General features: G+C 57.8%; 1 protein-coding gene and 1 long non-coding RNA gene across 5 annotated transcripts; one reads left to right on the forward strand and one right to left on the reverse strand.

The window, feature by feature from the left end:
• The first annotated feature begins 241 nt into the window (after positions 1-241).
• On the forward strand, positions 242-18,587 carry LIPE (lipase E, hormone sensitive type). 4 transcript variants are annotated; one of them, XM_028163078.2, is made up of 10 exons: positions 242-1,112; positions 8,786-9,321; positions 11,807-11,897; positions 12,010-12,155; positions 12,353-12,538; positions 12,726-13,020; positions 13,820-14,047; positions 14,289-14,465; positions 17,156-17,577; positions 17,971-18,587. In XM_028163078.2, the coding sequence occupies exons 1-10, from the start codon at positions 257-259 to the stop codon at positions 18,178-18,180; spliced, it is 3,147 nt and encodes a 1,048-aa protein (XP_028018879.2). In that variant the 5' UTR covers positions 242-256; the 3' UTR covers positions 18,181-18,587. The 4 variants fall into 4 exon arrangements, with proteins under 4 accessions (XP_028018879.2, XP_057390944.1, XP_057390942.1 ...); XM_057534961.1 differs by lacking the exon at positions 242-1,112 and adding an exon at positions 2,575-2,701; XM_057534959.1 differs by lacking the exon at positions 242-1,112 and adding an exon at positions 2,961-3,207.
• On the reverse strand, positions 14,867-20,734 carry LOC130705784 (uncharacterized). Its single transcript, XR_009006180.1, has 3 exons — positions 20,598-20,734; positions 15,501-16,717; positions 14,867-15,391 (listed from the first exon to the last, which is right to left on the reverse strand). It is a non-coding gene; the product is annotated as an uncharacterized LOC130705784 (long non-coding RNA).
• Positions 20,735-20,922: the final 188 nt, after the last annotated feature.

Raw genomic sequence — 20,922 nt, forward strand, 5'->3', positions numbered from 1 at the left:
ACACAACAGGGCAAGCCCCTCCCCTCTGATAGGAGAGTGTGCTGGGCACACAGCCTCCTCCTGTTCCCAATCCTCCTCTGAAAGCAGGAGGAACAGAGCACATCACTTGGCACAGGAGTAGGGGGCCACTTGCCAACTGCCTTAAAAAAGGAAGAGCAGGGATGCCAGGATGAAGGAGTGGAACCCAAAGGGAGGAGCCATCATGGGCAATCAGTGAGGGATCTGTGACAAAGGAGGCCTGTGGGGGCCGAGAAGGATGAAGCCTGGGAGATCAACATCTCCCTTCAGGGAAATAACAACAATGGAGCCAGGTTCTAAGTTAGTTTCTAGGCCTGACTGGGAACCTGAGCCACACCAGACACCCATCTCCCAGTCAGAGTCTGGGCCAGAAAAGACACCCACAGCTCAGCCAGCATCTAAGGCTCAGCAGGGACCCGATACCCAACAGAAGCACGCTGCACAGCAAAGACCCCTTGCCCAACATGAAGCTGAATCCCAGCAGGAACCTCGAGCACAGCAAAAATCTGCTTTGCAGCAGGAATTTCTTGCCCCACAGGAGCCTGCACCACAGCAGTCACCTCCCATCCAAAGGGTGCCCTTCAGGAAACAGGAAGCTGCCTCACAGCACAGACCTGGGCCGGGAGAAGATTCTAGAACTCAACAGGAACCGGAATTGAGAGAGGGAGCTGGAGCCCAGGTAGGACCTGGACCCCAAAATGGACCACCTGCCCAGACGGAACTGATGTCCCAAGAGAGAAGGCGACAGTCAGACCCTACAGCCCAGCACGCAGCTCCAGCCCAGGGAGCCAAATCCCAAGAGGGATCTTTGGCTGAGTGGCAATTTCTGTCAAAACCAAACGAACCATCCATACAGCAACTGGCCTCAGAACATAAGACATTTCTTGAATGGGTCGCAGATTCAGGCCCAGAATCAGATTTGGGGTTCATATTAGAGACCAATTTGCCAGCCAAGAGGGGTGGAACAGTGGCCCAGGGAATGAAGCTGGTCTCCAAGGGGAAACCTGGTTATGAAGTGATGTCAGGATTTGGTGGGACGTCATTACCCAGTAAGAAAACCAGCAGCCAGAACCCCAGACACTACCGGAACCCAGGTAAGTTGAGCTTGGAGGAAGGGGGCCTCCCAGGGATGGTTATTCATTTGGTCAGGAAGAACTTAGACCTGCCAGAATGTCAGGTGAGCTCAGGTGACCCCGCAACAGTCCCGGCAGACACAGATCAACAGCCCCATTTGACGGAGGAGGAAGCTGAGCCCTAGAGAAGAGAGGGATCCTGCAGGAGGCTGGGCAGTTAGGGGCCAAGCCAGGATCCCCAGCTAGCCTCTGACTCCTTCCCCTGCTCCAGGCTGCCTCCCCGCGGGGATCTGGGGGAAATCAAACAGAAACTAAAAAAGGCCCTGGGCGAGGGCCCTGTACTCATCCCTTGGGCCCCCAACTCCGAGCACCGCTCTGGGGCGGGCACCAAGTGGGCCACCGCGGCACCCTGCTGAACGTGGACCCTTACCCTCGGCGAGTGTCCACGCAGGCCAGGCCGAAAACCGGGCAGGAGCGACCCTTGAGCTCTCTGGGTTGTCCAGTGGGCAGGAAGACACTCGTCCCCAGGGAGTCCCAGGCCCGCCAGGCCCATGGCCTCGTGGGTTGTGATCTCAGGAAGGGGGCGCCTGGGAGAGGCGCTGGGGCTCCGTCCAAGTCCCAGGCAAGGTCGGCGCTGACGGGAGGGAGAGCTGGGGGAGCGGTGTGGGCGGGTCGTGGGCACAAGGCTCCGCTGGCGGCAGCATCCCCGCCCCTCCTCCGAAGCCGGCCATGGTGCCCCCGGGGAGCAGGCTCGGGCCCTGAGCTCCTTCTCTGCGCTCAGAAGCCCTGCCCTGCACAAGGGGGGCCCGCAAGTTCTCTCCGGGGAACGTGGGGAGACTCGGTGAAACAGCCAGAGGGGGGGAAACAAGGCGGCCCCAATCCGGAAGCTGAGGGCGCTGTGAGGACGGTTAGTCCGAAGGCTGGTAATGGGGGTCTCAGCCCAGAGGCCTGTGTCCCCCGGAAGGGCTGGGCCGCCTCTCTCAGGACTGAGGAGAAGAGGGTCATCGGTGTCTCTCAGTGCCACGGCTGCTCGTGTGCTTTGGGAGGGCGGGGAGGAGGGACGGGATGGTGCTTCTGGTGCTAAACAGCGGTTTCCCTGGGCCTCCCGAACCCAGTCTCAAGGTACGCCTTCACCACAGCGCCGCCACAGACAAAGCCGCCTCTCCGGGACCCTCAGAAATACAATTGAGTGTGTGCGCACGCGCGAGCCTCGAGCCTCCTCTGTTTCCCGCCTTTTCCCAGGTTCGCGCAGTTCCCGCGTTCGCCTCTCCTCCCTGCGGGCCAGTGCACGGCTTGGAGCTAGTGCGCAGGCGCCGAGCACCCTACAGCCCCCTCCCTTCCATTCTCGCGGGGAGGGACAGGGCAGAGAGGAGAATCCCAAGAAACGGAGCACTAGGAGAACTAAAAGACAGAGGGCAGGGGGAAAGGCGGGGCTTCCTCCTCCAAAGGCTCCCTGGCAGAGCCACGCCTCCTACACTGCAACCCCGCCTCGGTTTTGAATTGCCCGAGGACCTGGCCCGCTCCCCGCCGCTAGGCGGAGGATAAGTGGCACCCGGCTCACCTCTCGGCGGGCAGACCCGGTGCGTTCTAGACAATCCCTACGTGGGAAGGTGAGTGGGAAGACAAGGATGACAGCCAACACGTGACAACATCGGGGCTTCCTTGCTGGGGTGACCCCCGTGGGACTCACCACTAGTTCTGACCGAATACGCTTTTAGCCGCCTCCAGGGATGCTTTTTTGTTGGTCGCGGGCCCTTTAATGCGTGCGAGGGGGCGGGGCCAGGTTGTAGGCACTAGCGGTGGGGGGCGGGACCCGACTGTGGAGGGCGGCTCTCCTTGCTCAGAGGGCGGGACCCAGAGAGAAGCAAGTCCAAGATTGGGTGGTGTGGGGGCCCGACGGTGGTACGTACGGAGGATTGATCCTCGGGGCGGTGACTGGCGGCTGGAATTGGCCCAGGCGGGTGGAATTGGCCCCGGGGCCCGGACCGCGGAAAATTGATGGAGTTGGCCAGGGAAATGAGGTTCCCGGTAGCCGCTGGGGCTCCGGGCTCGAAGAAGGTTCAAGAGGGGTCCAAAAGTCAAAGGCGCGGGCGGTGGCGAAAAGGCAAAGCCAAAGGTGAGTGGGAGGAGGCCGGAAGGAACCTTAGACATCCTGTGGGAAACTGGGGACTGAATGGACTGACCTCCTGCCACAAGAAGTGGGGGGGCCCGTGGACTGGCTCATTGCTGCCCTGCGGGGCGGGGGTGCGGGGATAATTCACTGTGAGAAGCGGGTGATGTGAGAGGGAAATATCACCTCCAGCATAGAAACTCTCTGACGCCCCAGTACCGTCTTGGGAGTAGAGTCCAGAATGTTAGTGTCCCGAACCAGGGTTCCCGCTCTAGCTCCGTATTCGCTGTGTGACCGTGGCAGCTCTTGCCTTGTGATTTCAACGTGGGAGATGGTTCAAACGCCGATTTTCAGGTCTCTGACACTCTTGAGACGGTAATGGAGAAGAAATTTAGAAGCTGTGGCCCAAAGAGGAAGTTTAGGGGTGAGTCAGGTAGGAGGAAGGGGTGCTCTATAGTGGGGAATGCCTGGAGGAGGGGTGCAGTACAGCTTCAGACTGTCCTGTCCCACCATCCTTCATTCAATCCGATCATCCATTCGTTGTCAGTCCGCCTGCCTCAGCCTGGCTGCCCTAGGACCTAAATTCCTGACTCCTACTCCTAGGACTAAGGGGCCCTGGGTTGGCTTTGGACAGCCTAACCTTCACTTGGGAGAAGGAAGTGCTGTCACCTGGGTTCCCTAGGGGGTCACATTATTTACAGGTCTCAGCGGGCTGGAGAAACACTGACAGACCAACAGAGATGCTCAAGCCTCGGGCAGAGGCACACATGAAGTCCTTGCTGGATTAGGAGTATGTGTCAGTCCAAGTGAGGACCTTTGGGAATTTCCTGAGCAGGAAAGAAACTGACATAGCCCCCGGGCCCAGAGACCCCCAGACTCATCATCCTCCCTGCCATAGACATCATCATTAGCCAAGGATAGAACTGGAGTTGGCTCCAGACACACACAGGAAAGCTCAGACAGGCTCAGAGCTCAGACTCTCTTTATTCTGAGAGCAAGGGTGGAGGTGTTGAAGGGTTGGGAGTGTGTGACCAGATTTAAGTTTTAGAAAAACCTTCTGGCTGCTATGTGGAAAAGACATGGAGGGGGCAAAAACAGAGACACAGAAAGAGTTGTTACAGTCATCTAGAGAAAGGGGCAGTGGAGGTGGGAGAAGGGCCAGGTTCCAGTGCTTTCTAGGGGAGGCAGGGGGAACAGGACTTCATGATGGATTGGATGGGACTGGGAGGTGGCCATGCTGATGCCCTGGGTTCGAACTGGAGCAAATGGGAAGAGATGGGTACCATACACACACACACACACACACACACACACACACACACACACACAAAAGATATACGTCCATACACATACAAACACATGGCCACACAATCTCACAGGCCAAGAGAAATAGAGACACAGAAACCCTCACAGGCTGAGCAACACAGATAGGCCGTGACACATGCATACAAATATGCTTGCAGACATACTGAGCAACGAAAACACACAGACTGAGAAAAAATGTGGACACACTCACCCACAAACACAGGCCGGGACCAATGCTAGGCATGACAGGAACCTACATATGTATGTACCTCCATGTGAACCTCAAAGACATACTCACACCTGCCCACCCAGAAAGCACAGAGCTGAGACATGACAGAAGGAGCAACACGGATACACACAGAAACACAGCAGAGAAGCTGTGCCATCCTTGCTGGCTCGGTGACCCTGTCACCTCTCTGCATCTCAGTTTTCTCATCTGCCAAAACGGGTCATGATGGTTCCTACCTCACGGGTTGTGGAAAGGATGAAACAAGTTACCTGGCCTAAAGCACAGAAAGAGAGCAGTGCCTGGCACACAGCTGTCTTAGAGCAGTGTCTGCTCTTTCGTGCAGACACAGTCAGGGATAGAGCCACGGTCACTGCCCCCTCGCCTGCATCTGCCCCCAGGCCTCTCCCCTTCAGAAGGCCTTGCCCCTCCCAGGCCCCATACCTGGCCCTTCCTCCATCTTCCCCCCACTTACTTCCCTACCACCCTTCTCTCTCCTGCTCAGTCCCCAGGGATCAAAATCCAGGCCGGGTCCAGTTGTCCTGTGACCGTTTGGGGCAAAGGGCTAGTGCCCAGGCTGCAGGACCCTCACCCTTCCCTCTGCCCCAGTCCTCACCCAAGGCCCTGATGGCCTGCCCCTGCCCCAGTGCCCTCTGCCTCAGATTCTTGGCAAGCCTCTGGCAACCTCAGCATCCCACCCTCCCTGCTCCATCCGGCCCAGCCCCCAGGGAGCCGCCTGGAACAGGGCAAAGGGCAGCGCCTGGGATCCAGCCTCTTCCTCACTGCTTTGTGCAGGTTACTTCTTCTGTCCAGGTCTCCTGTGCCCTCATGTTCGATAAGGAGCCCTACCCCAGAGACAGGAAGTAAATGACAGCTGCTTTATAAAATGGGAAACCGCAGCCATGCAATAAATACCACGCTAGCCCTGTGCCGGGCATGAGCAAGGGCTGGGGGTACAGCAGTGAACAAAACAAAGTCTCTGCCCATAGGGAGCCTATAATCTAGTGTCAGACACAGAAAGCAAACAGCACAAGCAGTAAATTGTACAGTATGTTAGATGGAAAAATGACCCGATACACATCTCAGTGAGGCTGAGTGAGAACCACAAAGCAAACCACGAGCAGAAATGCCGCCGTGGGGTCCTGCTTACGAAGATCGTTTCCGGCCCTCAGTGGGCAGGATGGCCAAGCGCAGTTTCCAGATGAGGAGAGCAAGCTCATCTAGGATCACCTGGCCAGTGGCTTAGGCCGGTGTTCGGTTGTCACAGCCACCAAGCTCAGAGCTGCCTCCAGAGGCCTCTGTCTGTCCATCCGTTTGTTTGTCCTGGGGAGGGGTGGGCCTGTCCCAAACTCCCATCCAGTCCCTCCTGCCCCCACTCTGACTCTTCCCTTTCCTTCCTTCTTCAAATATTTGCTGAGCACCTGCTACGTGCTAGACCCCATGATGGACCCTGGGGCCATCCCATGCCCCCATGGGGATGATATCCCAGGCAGAGTGACAGGGGAGGATTCACCTACAGCCAAGCACATGACACTGAGGCCTCTCATTTGCACAGGCCTCTTCCAAGACCCTGTACCTAATATCATACTTGTGGTTTTCTATTCTTTTTCCTAAAGAGCCCCACCTCCACTTGTAAAAGCGTCACAGCTCCATGAAGCCTGGTTCTGCCCCTGGGGGGACACAAACAACAAACATGGAAACAAATAAATGGAAAACTGCAAATATGTAAAATTCTAGGAAGAAGAACAGCTTAAAGATGATGGCAGAAAGCAGTGGTAGGGGGTGCATCTTAGATGGGGAGAAGCAGTTAGGGAACGCCCTCCTGGAGGAGGTGAGAAGCTGAGTCCTGAGGGTGAGAAAGAGCTGGCCAGGCAAGGAGCACGTGGCATAACGAAGGTGAAGAGTGTGTCTGAGCTTCAGTTTCCCATGTGTGAGGTGGGAATGACAGTCACAGCAGGATGGGCTGGAAGGGTAAGTGGCAGGTGCAGGGTGCCCAGGGTGGGAACACCACACGGCAGGACCTGTGGCTTGGGTCCCTAGCTGAGCTTGGCACTGCCCTTAATCGGCTGTTGTCCTCCTGGGAGGGACAGGCAAGGCTGACTGCCCTCTCTCTCCCCACCAGCTGGGGCCAGCTGTGCCACGGCCAGTCTGGGGGCAGGAGCTGCGATCAGTCATGGTGCTTTTGCTCCCTGAATCCACCCTGGGGAGAAGGAGGGCAGCCAGGCTGGGTGAGAGGGCACACTTTGTTCAGGACTAGGGTGAGACTTCTGGGTCTAAGGGAGGAGGGGACAGGGGAACTGCATGCCTCAGTTTCTAACTGTTGAGGGAACTAGGGGTCTGGACTCCTGGGACTGAGGGAGGAGGGCCTTGGTGGCCCAAACTCCAGGGTTCAAAGCCAGAGGAGGAGCCTGGGAGTCGGGCCCCAGGCTCTGTTTACAGCACTGGGCTCTCACTGTCCTTTCTGGGTGGGAGGTGGAGCTGGCGGCCACACCCCGGGCAGGCTGGGCCCCTCCCCGGGATTATCACCCCAGGCTGCAACTGGCACTAGCCACAGTCAGCAGTCCCAGCCCTGGGGCGCTCTGAAGAGGCCTGGGAGGGGTGAGTTCACTACCAGCTGACAGACAGGAGTGGCCGCTGCCAAACCCCAGGGCCTAGAAGGGAAAAGAGACACCTTTTTCTGGGGGATCAGGGGACCCTCGACTTGGGAGTCAGGCAAGGTGCTGGATGGGCTTCAGGAGGGAAGAGTATCTGAAGCAGAGGGCAGCATCCCCGCCAAGGGGCGCAAGAACAGCTTGTCCAGGACCTGGGTGACAGGACAGGGATCCCGAAGGGAAGATTAACCGGGGACCCTGAAGTGTGGGAAGTCAGGCCTAGTCCAGGGCAAGTTTTTGAGGGCCAGAGCTAGAGGCCCAGTCTCCAGAGCCCTGGGACGGAGACCAGCAAAAGTAACGGCTCTGGCCCCAGAGATCTGGGTCTGACTTCTGCTCTGCCGCTTTCAATGCAACTTTCATCTCCTTACTTAACACCTCTGAGCCTCAAGTTTCCTCTCTTGTAAGATGGGAATGCTCCTAATAACAGCTGAAACATGAACCGTGGCAGTCTGGGCCTCAGAGGGTTAGTGAGAACCTAAAGGAGCAAACAGAGAAAGCTCTTAGCACAGAGTCTGATGCAGAGTGAGTTCAAGGTTAATGGCAGGGATGAATGCCATCCTAGGCAGGGAGCAGGGCTGGCCCGTGCAAGCTAAGCCAGGCCTGAAGGCCAGGGACCCAGCTGGGGGAGGAGTGGAACCAAGGTTTGGGGACCCCCAGAGAAGATTGGAGGGGATTCCACAGCCAGACTGGAGGGACCAGGAGGGGGCAGGAGTGACCCCTCAGTTGTACATAAGGCTAGAAATATGAACTCCTGGGTTCAGGAAGAGAATTGGGCTTGGGACCAGGGTCCTGGGACACCACCAGGTGGATGGGAAACGGTGGGTTGAGGGCTTAACTCTCCCAAATATTGCAGAAGGCAAGGGCCTGTGGGTGACCCCTGGGACCTGAGAAGGAGGTAGGATGGGGGCTTGAACTCCTGGTCCTGAGAGAGGGGACCAACGGGGGGTCCAGACTGCTCAGAACCTAGAGGGAGTCCTGGGCCCCGGGAGAGTAAATGGAGACAGATGCCTGAACTTGGGTCTCTAGAAGGGAGAAAGGGTTACATAGACTCCTGGGCTGTAGGACAGATTCTGGAGCTAAGGAATCAATCAGTGTCCCAAATAAGAGAGGACAGGGACTCCTGGGGCCTGAAGAAGAGGGTTCTGGGGCCTGGACTCCTGGGTCTTAGGAAGGTGGGGACTGAGGGATCAAACTTGGCTCTTGAGGAGGGAGAAGGTGGGTACCTGGACTCATGGGTCCCAAGGAAGGAAGGAACTGGAGCCCTAGACTCCATCCTTCGGTCTGAAGGAGGGGCTGTGGTCTGACGTGAGTCTGCGGGAGGAGGGGGTAGAGCCTGGACTCCTGGACGCCAGGGCCCAGCTGATCCAGCCCTGCCTTAATGTGCCTCCCGACCTGCCCGCAGCCTCACGGCTCTCGCACAGCATGGACCTGCGCACAATGACACAGTCGCTGGTGACCCTGGCAGAGGACAACATGGCCTTCTTCTCCAGCCAGGGCCCTGGGGAGACAGCACGGCGGCTGTCAGGCGTCTTTGCAGGTGTTCGGGAACAGGCACTGGGGCTGGAGCCAACCCTGGGCCGCCTGCTGAGCGTGGCACACCTCTTTGACCTGGACGCAGAGACGCCGGCCAACGGGTACCGCAGCCTGGTGCACACAGCCCGCTGCTGCCTGGGGCACCTGCTGCACAAGTCCCGCTACGTGGCCTCTAACCGCCGCAGCATCTTCTTCCGTACCAGCCACAACCTGGCCGAACTCGAGGCCTACCTGGCCGCTCTCACCCAGCTCCGTGCTCTGGCCTACTACGCTCAGCACCTGCTGGCCACCAACCAGCCCGGGAGGCTCTTCTTCGAGGGTGATGAGAGGCTCATTGCCGACTTCCTGCACGAGTACGTCACTCTGCACAAGGGCTGCTTCTACGGCCGCTGCCTGGGCTTCCAGGTGAGTCCCCTGCCCTGCCCCTCCGGGCCCATGGTGAAGGCACACGGTGGGCCCCAACCAGGCCCAGTAGCATAGTAGAGGAACCACAATGGTCTGTGTTACTGGATTCAGCAAACAGCAGATGCAGGAAGGGGAAGCCGTCTGGGGCTCAGACAGCACTGCACGAAGGGTCTCAAACTTGTGGCCCTTTGGCCAAATCTACCGTGGAGGAAGAAATCTTTAACTTGCATGGCTTCTTGCACCAGGATCTCCACTGCTCCCTATCGTCCTACACTCAGGAGATTCATTCACTCTTTTTTTTTTTTTTTAATTTTATGTATTTATTTATGGCTGTGTTGGGTCTTCGCTTCTGTGCGAGGGCTTTCTCTAATTGCGGCAAGCTGGGGCGACTCTTCATCGCGGTGCGCGGGCCTCTCACCATCGCGGCCTCTCTTGCTGCGGAGCACAGGCTCCAGACGCGCAGGCTCAGCAACTGTGGCTCACGGGCCCAGCCGCTCCGCGGCACGTGGGATCTTCTCAGACCAGGGCTCGAACCCATGTCCCCTGCATTGGCAGGCAGATTCTCAGCCACTGCGCCACCAGGGAAGCCCCATTCACTCTTTTATGTGACCTGTCTGGCACCTGAATTCATTGGAGACCCTCTAGGAGAGTAGCCAGTACTGTTCTCAAGGCCAGTTTGTAAGAGCACGTCCCACTTAGTCATCCCCACCGGAGGCCTGGCAGGCAGGGAGGAAAGGTGCCAGCCCCATTTTACAGAGGTTCAAGGGGAGGGGCCCCAAGCTTCTCAACTGGACCCACGTCAGCCTGGGCATATCGACTCACCTAAGGCACAGTAGAATCCAGATGTTCAGGTTTCAGGGAGAGCCAGGGAGCATATCCAAGTTGGTGGCATTGAGGAAGACCTGGTTGTGGCCCCTCTCCTCCCTGAACCGGTGCCCTGACGCCCAGCTGCAGGCCTTCTCCTGTCCTCTGCCCACCCCAAACCACCCTCAGGGAGACACAGCTTATCTCAGAACTGACAGGGAAGCAGCCCTGAAGCCTTTGGACTCACAGGAAGAGTATTTCGGGGACTCAGAATTGGGAAGCACTTGGGGCACCAGGCTCAGAGCCAAGGCCCAACTTGCCCCCATCTGGGGTCAGTGCTGGGTCCACAGTCCCCAGCCACATCTGGGAACCCCAACAGGAGTATATGGAGCTGTGTAACCCTGTACCCCTTCAGACCCTCTCTGGGCCTCCCCCAGCCTCAGTGTAGCTGAGCTTGGCAGTCTCTCAGCCTCTTCCCACCACACCCCACCTTTCTCTGCTTCCATGTGGGGCAACCCGTCCTCACCAATCCAGCCTGGGCTTTCCTGGGAACTTGCCCTCGCCCAAGCTGAATCCACAAATAGTGATCGGCCCAGCTGGGCCAGCCTGCTCCTCCCTGTGTCCCGGCCGTCCCCTCGAGGCTCGGGAGTGAGAATCCAGGGCCACTTGAGCCCGGCTGTGCTCTCTGGCCCACTGGGCCCCTGGCCAGGGGCAGGGCCATGCCTGACAGCTCCTCTCTGAGGGCCCAGCTGTGCCATGTTGCAGGACAGCCTGCCCCTGTAAAATGCCAGCCCCAGGGGGCAGAGGCCCTCTCTGTCTAGGTCTCGTTCAGCCCCTGCTCCAGCCCAGTGCCTAGCACGCAGTAGGACCCAGGCCAGTATTTGCTGAATGAACAGAAGAACCCTGCTGGCCCCTTGCCCAGCCTTCTGTGGCTTTCTTTTTCCTCTGATCTGGTCTCTCTATTGTCTTTTCTTAGCTGCCTGGCTCCTCTCAGATGCTGGGTCTCCCCATCTGACTCTTTCTGCCTCAGGATCTCGGGCCCTGTCTCTGACCTTTCCCATTTCTGTCTCCCTGCTGCCCCTTAACTGGCCCCCACTGCCTGCGTCACCTCATCTCTGTCCTCGCTGAGTTTCAGGGATCCCTGCATCATCCTTCTCCCAGCTCACCACCCTCTATGGCTCCATCCACACCTAGAACAAATCCAAATCCTCAGGCCCCACGTGAGCCGCCTTTGCTTCTCTGATCTCAGCCCCTGCCCCCTCCCCTGGCTCACTCTGCTCCCGCCACACGCATCATCACACCAAACACAGAGCCACCTCAAAACCTTTGCATGTGTCCCGCCCCCTGCAGGGAACAGCCTTCCCTCGCTTCATTCCCATCCCTTCTCAGGTCCCCTCCTGGAGACCCGTATGAGGAGTCAGACCCCTAATCATCAGTCTGGCCCCTCCACCTGCCGTCTTTTCAAACATCGATCGTTACTTCACATTATATGGCGTGCCTTTATTTGAGTATTGTCTGTCTTTTCGACAACATCAGCTCCGTGAAGGCGCCTAGAGCAGTGCCTGGCACGCAGCCAGAGCTCACTAAATATTTGCTGAATGACCACATCTACCCCCCATGTCTCTGCCCCACCCCACTCCTGCCCACCCCTGGTCCCTGACTTGGAGGCGTGTCTCCACAGTTCACGCCCGCCATCCGGCCATTCCTGCAGACCATCTCCATCGGGCTGGTGTCCTTCGGGGAGCACTACAAACGCAACGAGACGGGCCTGAGTGAGTCCCTGCAGGGACCTGCCTGCAGCCTCCCCTCCCCTCCTGTCCCTCCTCCGCACCACTGCCCCAGCGAGGCTGCCAGGGGCTCCCTGACACTCCTCCTGACCCCCAGGTGTGACAGCCAGCTCCCTCTTCACCGGCGGCCGCTTTGCCATCGACCCAGAGCTGCGTGGGGCCGAGTTTGAGCGGATCGTACAGAACCTGGACGTGCACTTCTGGAAAGCCTTCTGGAATATCACAGAGATCCAGGTGCTATCGGTGAGCATGGGGCACGGTGAGGGCCCCAACCTGGTGCATGATGGGGAAACTGAGGCCCAGAGACACATCCCGGGCCTCTGCAGTGTTCCAGGTCCAGGGATAGCACAGGAGGAAAAAGACTGGGGGTCGGGGGGAAGGTGTGAGGGGAACCCCTGCCAGCAGCCCCTCCCAGCGCGCCTTCTCTTCCCTCCCACCAGTCTCTAGCAAACATGGCATCAGCCACTGTGAGGGTAAGCCGCCTGCTCAGCCTGCCACCCACCGCCTTTGAAATGCCGCTGACTGCTGACCCCAAGGTCACGGTCACCATCTCACCCCCACTGGCCCACACAGGCCCCGGGCCCGTCCTCGTCAGGCTCATCTCCTATGACCTGCGTGAAGGACAGGTAGGCTCCCTGCCTCAGCCAGAACAGGTACAGAGCTGAGGAGCACGGGCGCACCTTCCCCAGACGTCCTCCCGCCTCTCACTGCCCACACCTGCCCCGACTCCTGTCCCTGAGCACATACCCTTGGTGGGGTGAGGCCCAGGAAGACCACACCGGCCTGACCCACCTCCTCGTTCCTCACCCCCAGGACAGCGAGGAGCTCAGCAGGCTGGTGAGATCCGAGGGCCCCAGGAGCCTGGAGCTGCGGTCACGGCCCCAGCAGGCACCCCGTTCCAGGTGCCTGGTGGTGCACATCCATGGCGGCGGCTTCGTGGCCCAGACCTCCAAATCCCACGAGCCTTACCTCAAGAGCTGGGCCCAGGAGCTGGGCGCCCCCATCCTCTCCATCGACTACTCCCTGGCCCCCGAGGCCCCCTTCCCCCGGGCGCTGGAGGAGTGCTTCTACGCCTACTGCTGGGCCGTCAAGCACTGTGCCCTCCTCGGTGAGCCTGAGCCCCTCACTGCCACCGGCTCCCCGGCCCCGCCCCGGCCTGCTGCAGGGGGAACGAGCCATTAGTTGCTCAGGCCTCAGTCTTGCACGCCCCGCCTCCCCTTCCATCTCCTGCCACCCGGCCCTCTGCCGCCTGTTCGCCCCGCTTGTCCCCCTGGCCCACTCCTCCAGCTCCGCCGCAGGGCTTCCCACCTTCCATCTCAACCACTTCCTTCTCCTGCCTCCTGCTTCCGCCCACTCTAGTCCCCCACCTCCCCGTGGCCTCCGACCTTTCCTTCCCTCCTCCCGTTTCTCTACCCACTGCTGTCCTGTGCTGGCAGCCACCTGGCCTCGCTCCAGCCCATTCTCCCAGCTCCTCCGACCTCCCACTTCCCACAGCTTGGGAAGCACAGGATGAGGCCGTGCGTCAGGGCACAGGGCCCGTGGCCCTCGCGTGCAGTCAGCCTGAACCCTGGCTTCCATCTGCTGGCCTCGATGCCCCTCCCTCCTGAAATGTGCCCTTGCTCTCCCCTTTCCACCACCCTCCCTCCTTGCTTCTGACCTCCAGCCTCCCAAGCTTCCCAGAGCTTCCTGCTCTCCAGGCCTCTCCGTGTCCCAAGGCTGCCTTATCCTCTGACCACTATCCCCCACGTGGGTCCAAATCCCTGCCTTAGTTTTACCAGTGTCTAAAATTGCAATTGGCTAGACCCTGGGGTTGGGCCCCTGACACCCAACCTCTGAGAGCCCAGTGCTCCTGGCCCAGAGCTCCAGTTCCTCCCTGCCAGGCTTGACCAAGCCCCCCTCCAAACCAGGCTCAACGGGCGAGCGGATATGCCTCGCAGGCGACAGCGCAGGAGGGAATCTCTGCTTCACCGTGTCCCTTCGGGCAGCGGCCTATGGCGTGCGGCTGCCAGATGGCATCATGGCAGCCTACCCGGCCACAATGCTGCAGGCGACCGCCTCTCCTTCCCGCCTTCTGAGCCTCATGGACCCCCTGCTGCCCCTCAGCATACTCTCCAAGTGTGTCAGTGCCTATGCTGGTTAGTCCCACACCCACTCGACTGGGGCCCTGCGGGTGCTTGGATACCTGGGTCCTTTGGGGTCAGAGACTTAGAGCCCTGTCTCGTTGGGTATGAAGGAGAGGGAATCTGAGGCTCCTTGTTCATGCTGAAGCCATCAGATATTCTGGGTCCCTGGGGGCACAGATGCCTGAGGTTCTGGGTGTTGAGACTGGGCCCAGAAAGAGAAGAGACCAACTCAGCCCCCCACGTACACTCCCAGGTGGGGAGACCGAGGACCACTCTGACTCGGGCCAGAAGGCGCTGGGCATGATGGGGCTGGTGCAGCGGGACACAGCCCTGCTCTTCCGAGACCTCCGCCTGGGCGCCTCCTCGTGGCTCAACTCCTTTCTGGAGCTGAGCGGGCATAAGTCCCACCCGAACTCGGTGCCCATAGCAGGTGAGTGACGCCCTTTCCTCACACACCCATCCAGCGTGGCCAGGAGGGACAGCCTGGCACACCAAAAGTCCTGGGGGAGGCAAGAGGCTGTGCCCTGGGCCCTCAGGGAAGCAGAGATCACCTTCCTGGCTCTGCCCCATATCTGTGCCAAGTCCCTACCACAAAGCCTTGATTGTCCACGACAGCCCACATCCTAGAAATTCCAGGACTCTGGTCCCCCGGGTCAACTCAGAATCCCAGGAACTGTAAGATTTAGCTTTCTAAACAGCCTCTCTCAGAAAGGCACCCTGGGGAATGACTCAGAAGGCCTGCCGAGGGTCCTGATTTTCAGTCCCAAGAACCCCACCCAAATCCCTTGGGCCCTCGGTGGAGTCCAACCCTCCTAGATTCTTTCCAGACTTTTAACAGAAGTGCATGGGGATATACCCCCTCCAGGGGCTGGCCCTGGCATGGGGAGATCAGAAGATTGGACAGACCTCAGGAAGGGGAGGAGATTCCCAGCCCTGGGTGGGTAGAAGGACCCTCAGGCAGCCAAAAATCACTTCCATCCAGGGATCCATTTTTTCCCACCATTTCCTAATATTTCAAGGATTTTTTTTTTTTTTTTTTACTTGATTTTATTTATTTATTTATTTATTTTTGGCTGTGTTGGGTCTTCGGTTCGTGCGAGGGCTTTCTCCAGTTGCGGCAAGCGGGGGCCACTCTTCATCGCGGTGCGGGGACCGCTCTTCATCGCGGTGCGCGGGCCTTTCTCTATCGCGGCCCCTCCCGTCGCGGGGCACAGGCTCCAGACGCGCAGGCTCAGCAATTGTGGCTCACGGGCCCAGCTGCTCCGTGGCATGTGGGATCTTCCCAGACCAGGGCTCGAACCCGTGTCCCCTGCATTAGCAGGCAGATTCTCAACCACTGCGCCACCAGGGAAGCCCCTATTTCAAGGATTTTAAAGCACAACCAATTCAAATCACTTTCAATAGTATTTTCTGGGTAATAGAAATTGCATGTTCAAAAGTAGATACATTAAAAAAAAAAAAATACCAGATACAGTTCCCACAGAATTCCCTGGTGGTCCAGTGGTTAGGACTCTGCGCTTTCACAGCCGAGGGCACAGGTTCAATCCCTGGTCGGGGAAGTAGGATCCCGCAAGCCGCGGCCAAAAAAAAAGTAGATACAGTTTCTGTTATTCAGAAAAACATTCCAGTTGAATGTGCTTTATTTTAAATTCAGTTTTTAATATTAGGATATTCCAATGGTTGCAAATAAATATACCCAAAAACAATTAAAAGAGATTTTGAATTTTAGGCACATGGACCATTGGGCATAGGCGGTTTCCTTGTAGGAGAAAGGTGACAAGAGCAAACCCTAGAGGCGCACACGCCAGTCTAGCTCCCTACTGTACCAGGTACTGGCTGGTTGCTGGCTGACGTGGGCAGGTCACAGTATCTGTGAGCCTTGCTTTGCTCCTCTGTGAAATGGGTACAATAAGAATACCTGCCTCATAAAGTTGTTGTAAGGACTGCATACACCTATTTGTGCCAAGCACCCAGCACAATACCTGGCACACAGTAGGTGCTCCTTGAAGATGCTGGTCCCCTGACTGGTGCCCTGTGACTCTAGCCAACAGTTCTGTTCCAGTGACCCTCTGGGGCACAGGGCACCTATGCAGTTATTTTCATATCGTCTTGCGTTTTGCCTTTATGGATTTATAAAGGCAAGTGGAAAAAAAACTGAAAAATGTAAGGTCCTGGCCCTAGTGGTAAGCAGCATGAGTCTGATAAAATCAGTGGAGCTGAGGCCAAGGTGGGTATACCAGGCAGGCCTGAAGCATACCTTTAGCATCATTTGGGCACTTGCTTGTCTGGTCATTCAAAAGGAATGGATGGGGAATTCCCTGGGGATCCAGTGGTTAAGACTCCACGCTCCCAGTGCAGGGGGCACAGGTTTGATCCCTGATCAGGGAACTAAGATCCCGCATGCCGCCCAGCGTGGCCAAAAGAAACGAAACAAAGGGAAGAGATGAAGTGAACATGAAGGAACTTTTGGGAGCATATGTACGTGGCTAAAGATGTGGGATCTCTAGGAACCTGATATGTCCTCAAGATTCTTTTTAGCTCCCTGTGAACAGAGCCTCCTTTCAAGCCGTGTGGGCCTGCTGACTACTCCACTTTGATCCATTCATACCCTCTGTGTCAAGTGACAATAAAAAGTTGACTGGGCCTCGTGCTGGGGCCAGGGAGGCAGCTGGAACTGGGCACCTGGTAATAAAACATAAATATTGATATATTATGACCTCCCAGGGGTAGCACTACCTAATCCCAAATCTTATTATCCCACTGAGTTCTCACCACCTCCTATGAGGTAAGGGCTATTTTTATCCCATTTGTACAGAGAAGGAAACAGGCTCCCAGAAGTAAACAAACACCCCTCTATTAGCACACAGCTCCACCTCCAAGACCTGCGACTCCTTCCACCTCCCCGTTGGAGTTGCAGCCTGGGGCATCCTGGAGTTCCCCGCCCACCCCCAGGGAAGGAGTCTGGGGGAACACTCTAGGCCTCCACAGCCCTAGGGTGCAACTCCTCCACCGGCCACTGCTCTTCCTATGATCTTCCCGGCCAGTCAACCATACACACAGCCAACAGAGCCAGGCTTATCTGTGTCCCTGGCTGGCCCCCTAACCCTGCTCCTCTCGCAGAGCCGATGCGGTGCAGTGTGTCTGAAACAGCACTGGCCCAGCCTGAGGGCCCGCTGGGAACAGACTCCCTCAAAGGCCTGACGCTGCATGACCTGAGCCTAAGGGGCAGCTCTGAGACACCGGACACCCCAGAGCTGTCACTGTCAGCGGAGGCACGTGGCCACTCCACACCCTCAGCCATCAACTTCTTACTTCGGCCTGAGGTTGCATCTGAAGAATCTGAGGCCGGGGCTGAGCTGAGCACGAAGGACAGAGTTCAAGGTGTGTGTGCTGCCTTCCCTGAGGGTTTCCACCCCAGGCGCTCCAGCCACAGTGCCAAACGGATGACCCCCTACTCGTCGCCCATCGTCAAGAATCCCTTCATGTCACCGCTGCTGGCACCTGACAGCATGCTGCAGACCCTGCCACCTGTGCACATCGTGGTGAGTGCCAGACAGGGAAGGTGGAGCTGGCAAGGAGCGAGGAGGGCGGGGCAATGGTGCACCTGGGGAAGGGAGCCCCCAGCGGGGGCAGAGTGGGGGGAATGGAGGAAGCCTGCCTAAGCCTGGCTGAAGAGCAGGGAAGGCCCGGCAACGGGTGGACTAAGGGAGTCTTGTTGAGTACCTGGGGCAGGCGCTGGGCTTGGAGAGTCGGGGAAGGGGAAAAGAGAGGGTGGGTCTCTGGGGGAAGGGAGAAGCTAGGCAGAGGCCAATTAAACTCATTCTCCGACTCTCCGCCCCCCTCCCCATGTCTCCTGCCTCTATCCACCCCCATGGCCACGTATTTCCCCGCATTCATCTACCCTGCCCCTGTGCCCCACCCCCGCCGTCCCGCAGGCGTGCGCGCTGGACCCCATGCTGGACGACTCAGTCATGTTCGCGCGGCGGCTGCGCAGCCTGGGCCAGCCCGTGACGCTGCGCGTGGTGGAGGACCTGCCGCACGGCTTCCTGAGCCTGGCGGCGCTGTGCCATGAGACGCGGCAGGCCACGGCGCTGTGTGTGGAGCACATCCGCCTCGTCCTCAATCCGCCGGGCCCGCCGGTCTGAGCCGTGGGACGGAGCCAGGCCACGCGGGGAGAGGGGGGCTGCGAGGGGCGACACTAAAGGCCTCTTGTACCCATCTGCGCAGGGCTCCGTAGTGAATGCGCCTCGGAAAGGGCGGCGGGGACCCCTGCCCGGCGGGGACCCCTGCCCGCGGCTCCCGGCCCATCCGGAAGGGGGCGGGCTGTGCCTTAAATCGAGGGTGCGGCAAGGGTGGGGGCGGGGCGAGGGCCCCCGAAAGCTAAGACCCTGGCCTGCGGGAGGGGGGCGCCCACAAACCAGTCTCCGAGACAGCTGGACCTGCATTCCACCACTGCCTTCTGCTGCCGCGACCGCCGCAGGGGCGGGGCCTGACCCTACTTTGCAGAAAGGTTTGCTTTGTTTGTATTTTGTAAATAAAAGTATTTAATTAGTTTGCCCTCTCGCAAATAGAGTGGGTGGGGGGTCGCCCACCAGGGGGCAGCATCGGAAACCGAGAAACTTGGCACCGGAGAGCAGAGGCTCAAGGTCTGGATCCTGAGGAAGGAGGGGTCTCCGGGCCTGGATTCTCTAGTGAGGAAGGACAGGACCGCCCCCTACTAACACAGACCCACCTCCCCCTCAGACCTAATTCAGGTACAGTGTCACAGGACTCTGGCTTCTCAGCTACTCCTCTCTACAAACCCAGCCCCAGCATACACCAGGAAAAGAAAACCCGAACTCCGTAGAGAACTGGGGCAAAGCTAACAGGAAACCAGAAACAAACTGGTCACCCAAAATACTGGAACCCAAGCTCTACCCAGCTGTGACAGTCACTCAGTCCCTCACCCTTTGTAGGCCCTAAGTTTGGAGCAGAGATTTCCATCCAGGGCCAGCCTTCAAGAAATTTCTGACCCTGGACTCAGGGAGGGTGTGGGGAGAGACCCAGACACAGGCTGTCACAGTCCCCGCAGGCTCCATCTGTGGTAGTCAGGGAGTCCTTCACAGAGGAGGTGATCCAAGGATGAGCAAAAGTTTGCTAAGAAGAAGAAACACGCAACGTTGTGGGAGCCAACAGGCAGTGGTCAAGGCTTCTGCCTGGCCAGAAGTTCAGGTGCAAAGTGGGGAGTGGTCAGCAGCAGATCGTGAAGGGCCTGGAGTGCAATTTGGACTATAAATGAAGGGCAGTGGGAGCCACAGAAGGGCTTTGAGCAGGGGAGGGACAGGATCAGCTCAGGCACTGAAAGAGCCTAGTGGGAAACTGGGGAACAGACTGAAAAGGGCAAGACTAGAGCCCTGGAAGCAAAAGAGGAGGCTGGGGACAGGGAAGATAAGCCCTGAGCTGGGGCAGAGGCCATGAAGGTAAGGAGTAGAAGTAGGGGCGGAGCAGATCCCAGAGCCATAACTGAGGCTGGATAAATGGGACTTATTGAGGGTGGAGCAGAGGTTACAGGAAGGCAGGGGGATGAAGGGGACACTCAGGTCTGGATGGGGGAGCAGGTGGACAGTGAGACTGTTTACTGGGAGGAGACTCAGGCGTGTGAGAGGTGGGTGAGGTACTGAGGGTTGTTTTGCACACAGATCAAAAGGTCTTCATGAACACAAACAGGCTCAGGGACATAGAGAACAGACTTACGGTTGCCAAGGGGGAAGAGATTGGGGTGGGATGGAGTGGGAGGTTGGGGTTAGCAGATGTAAGCTATTCTATATGGAATGGATAAACAAGGTCCTACTATATAGCACAGAGAACTATATTCAGTATCCTATGATAAACCGTAATGGAAAAGAATACTAAAAAGAACATATATATATATATATATATATATATATATATATACTGAATCACTTTGCTGTACAGCAGAAATTAACACATTGTAAATCAACTATACTTCAATTAAAAGAAAAAGTCTTCATGAGACAATCCAGGGGTACATCAAGGAGGCAGGAGGAGTCAGAAGAGGGAGGTTCCCTCCTCTGAAACCTTTCCTGACCCACTAAACCCAAAAAAGACTCTCTTGGACTCCCCTGCCTCTGCCCACCCCTGCATATCAATATGTGGGTCTGTCCTCCCATCTGACCTGGCCTCCTTGAGGACACAGCCCAGGCCTGATTCATCTTGGTTACCACCATCGCCCAGCACGAGGCTTAGCACATTGGAAGCCTCAGGAAATGTTTAAGTAATGGGTGGCTGAGCGTGTGAATGAGCGGGTGCCAGTGAGTGGCTATATGAGGAAATCAGTGACTGAGGTACTTAATGAGGGCAGGAAGGACTGAACGCATTGGTGAGCAGGATGGCTAGGGGCAGACGAGAATCAAGTTTAGGGTGGGAGGAAGGGAATGGATGGATGAATTTCTTAGATTGTGCACCCAGCTCCCTGCTCCGCCTCAAGCCTCACCAAGGCTCACCGTTTCCCGTCCGAGCTGTGTCCAGAACCCCAATACTGGGTGTGCTGTGAAGGGCTTACCAGGACACTCGCAGAACCTGTCCACTCAAGAGCCGCTCCAGCGTCTAAGAAGCAGACCCCAACACCAACCGGCAAAGGCCCGGCCTCCTGACACCCTGGCAGGACAGGCGGGGGAGACTGGGTCTATCGCTGTCAGAATCGAGCTGTGGGCCCCGCCTACTAGGGAACTCGCCCTGCCCTGAGTGGCCCAGGGTGTTAGGAGGCGGAGTATCTATTGGCTGGAAGATAGTGACTGACGTCGTGGGTAGCTTATCACAGCTCGACTGCCGCGGAGTGCTCGCGTGTCAGACACGCCTCTAGAAAGACAGAAATGGGAGATAGCTGA

This window comes from Balaenoptera acutorostrata, chromosome 19, assembly GCF_949987535.1.
Source record: "Balaenoptera acutorostrata chromosome 19, mBalAcu1.1, whole genome shotgun sequence".
Classification (NCBI taxonomy): Eukaryota; Metazoa; Chordata; class Mammalia; order Artiodactyla; family Balaenopteridae; genus Balaenoptera; species Balaenoptera acutorostrata.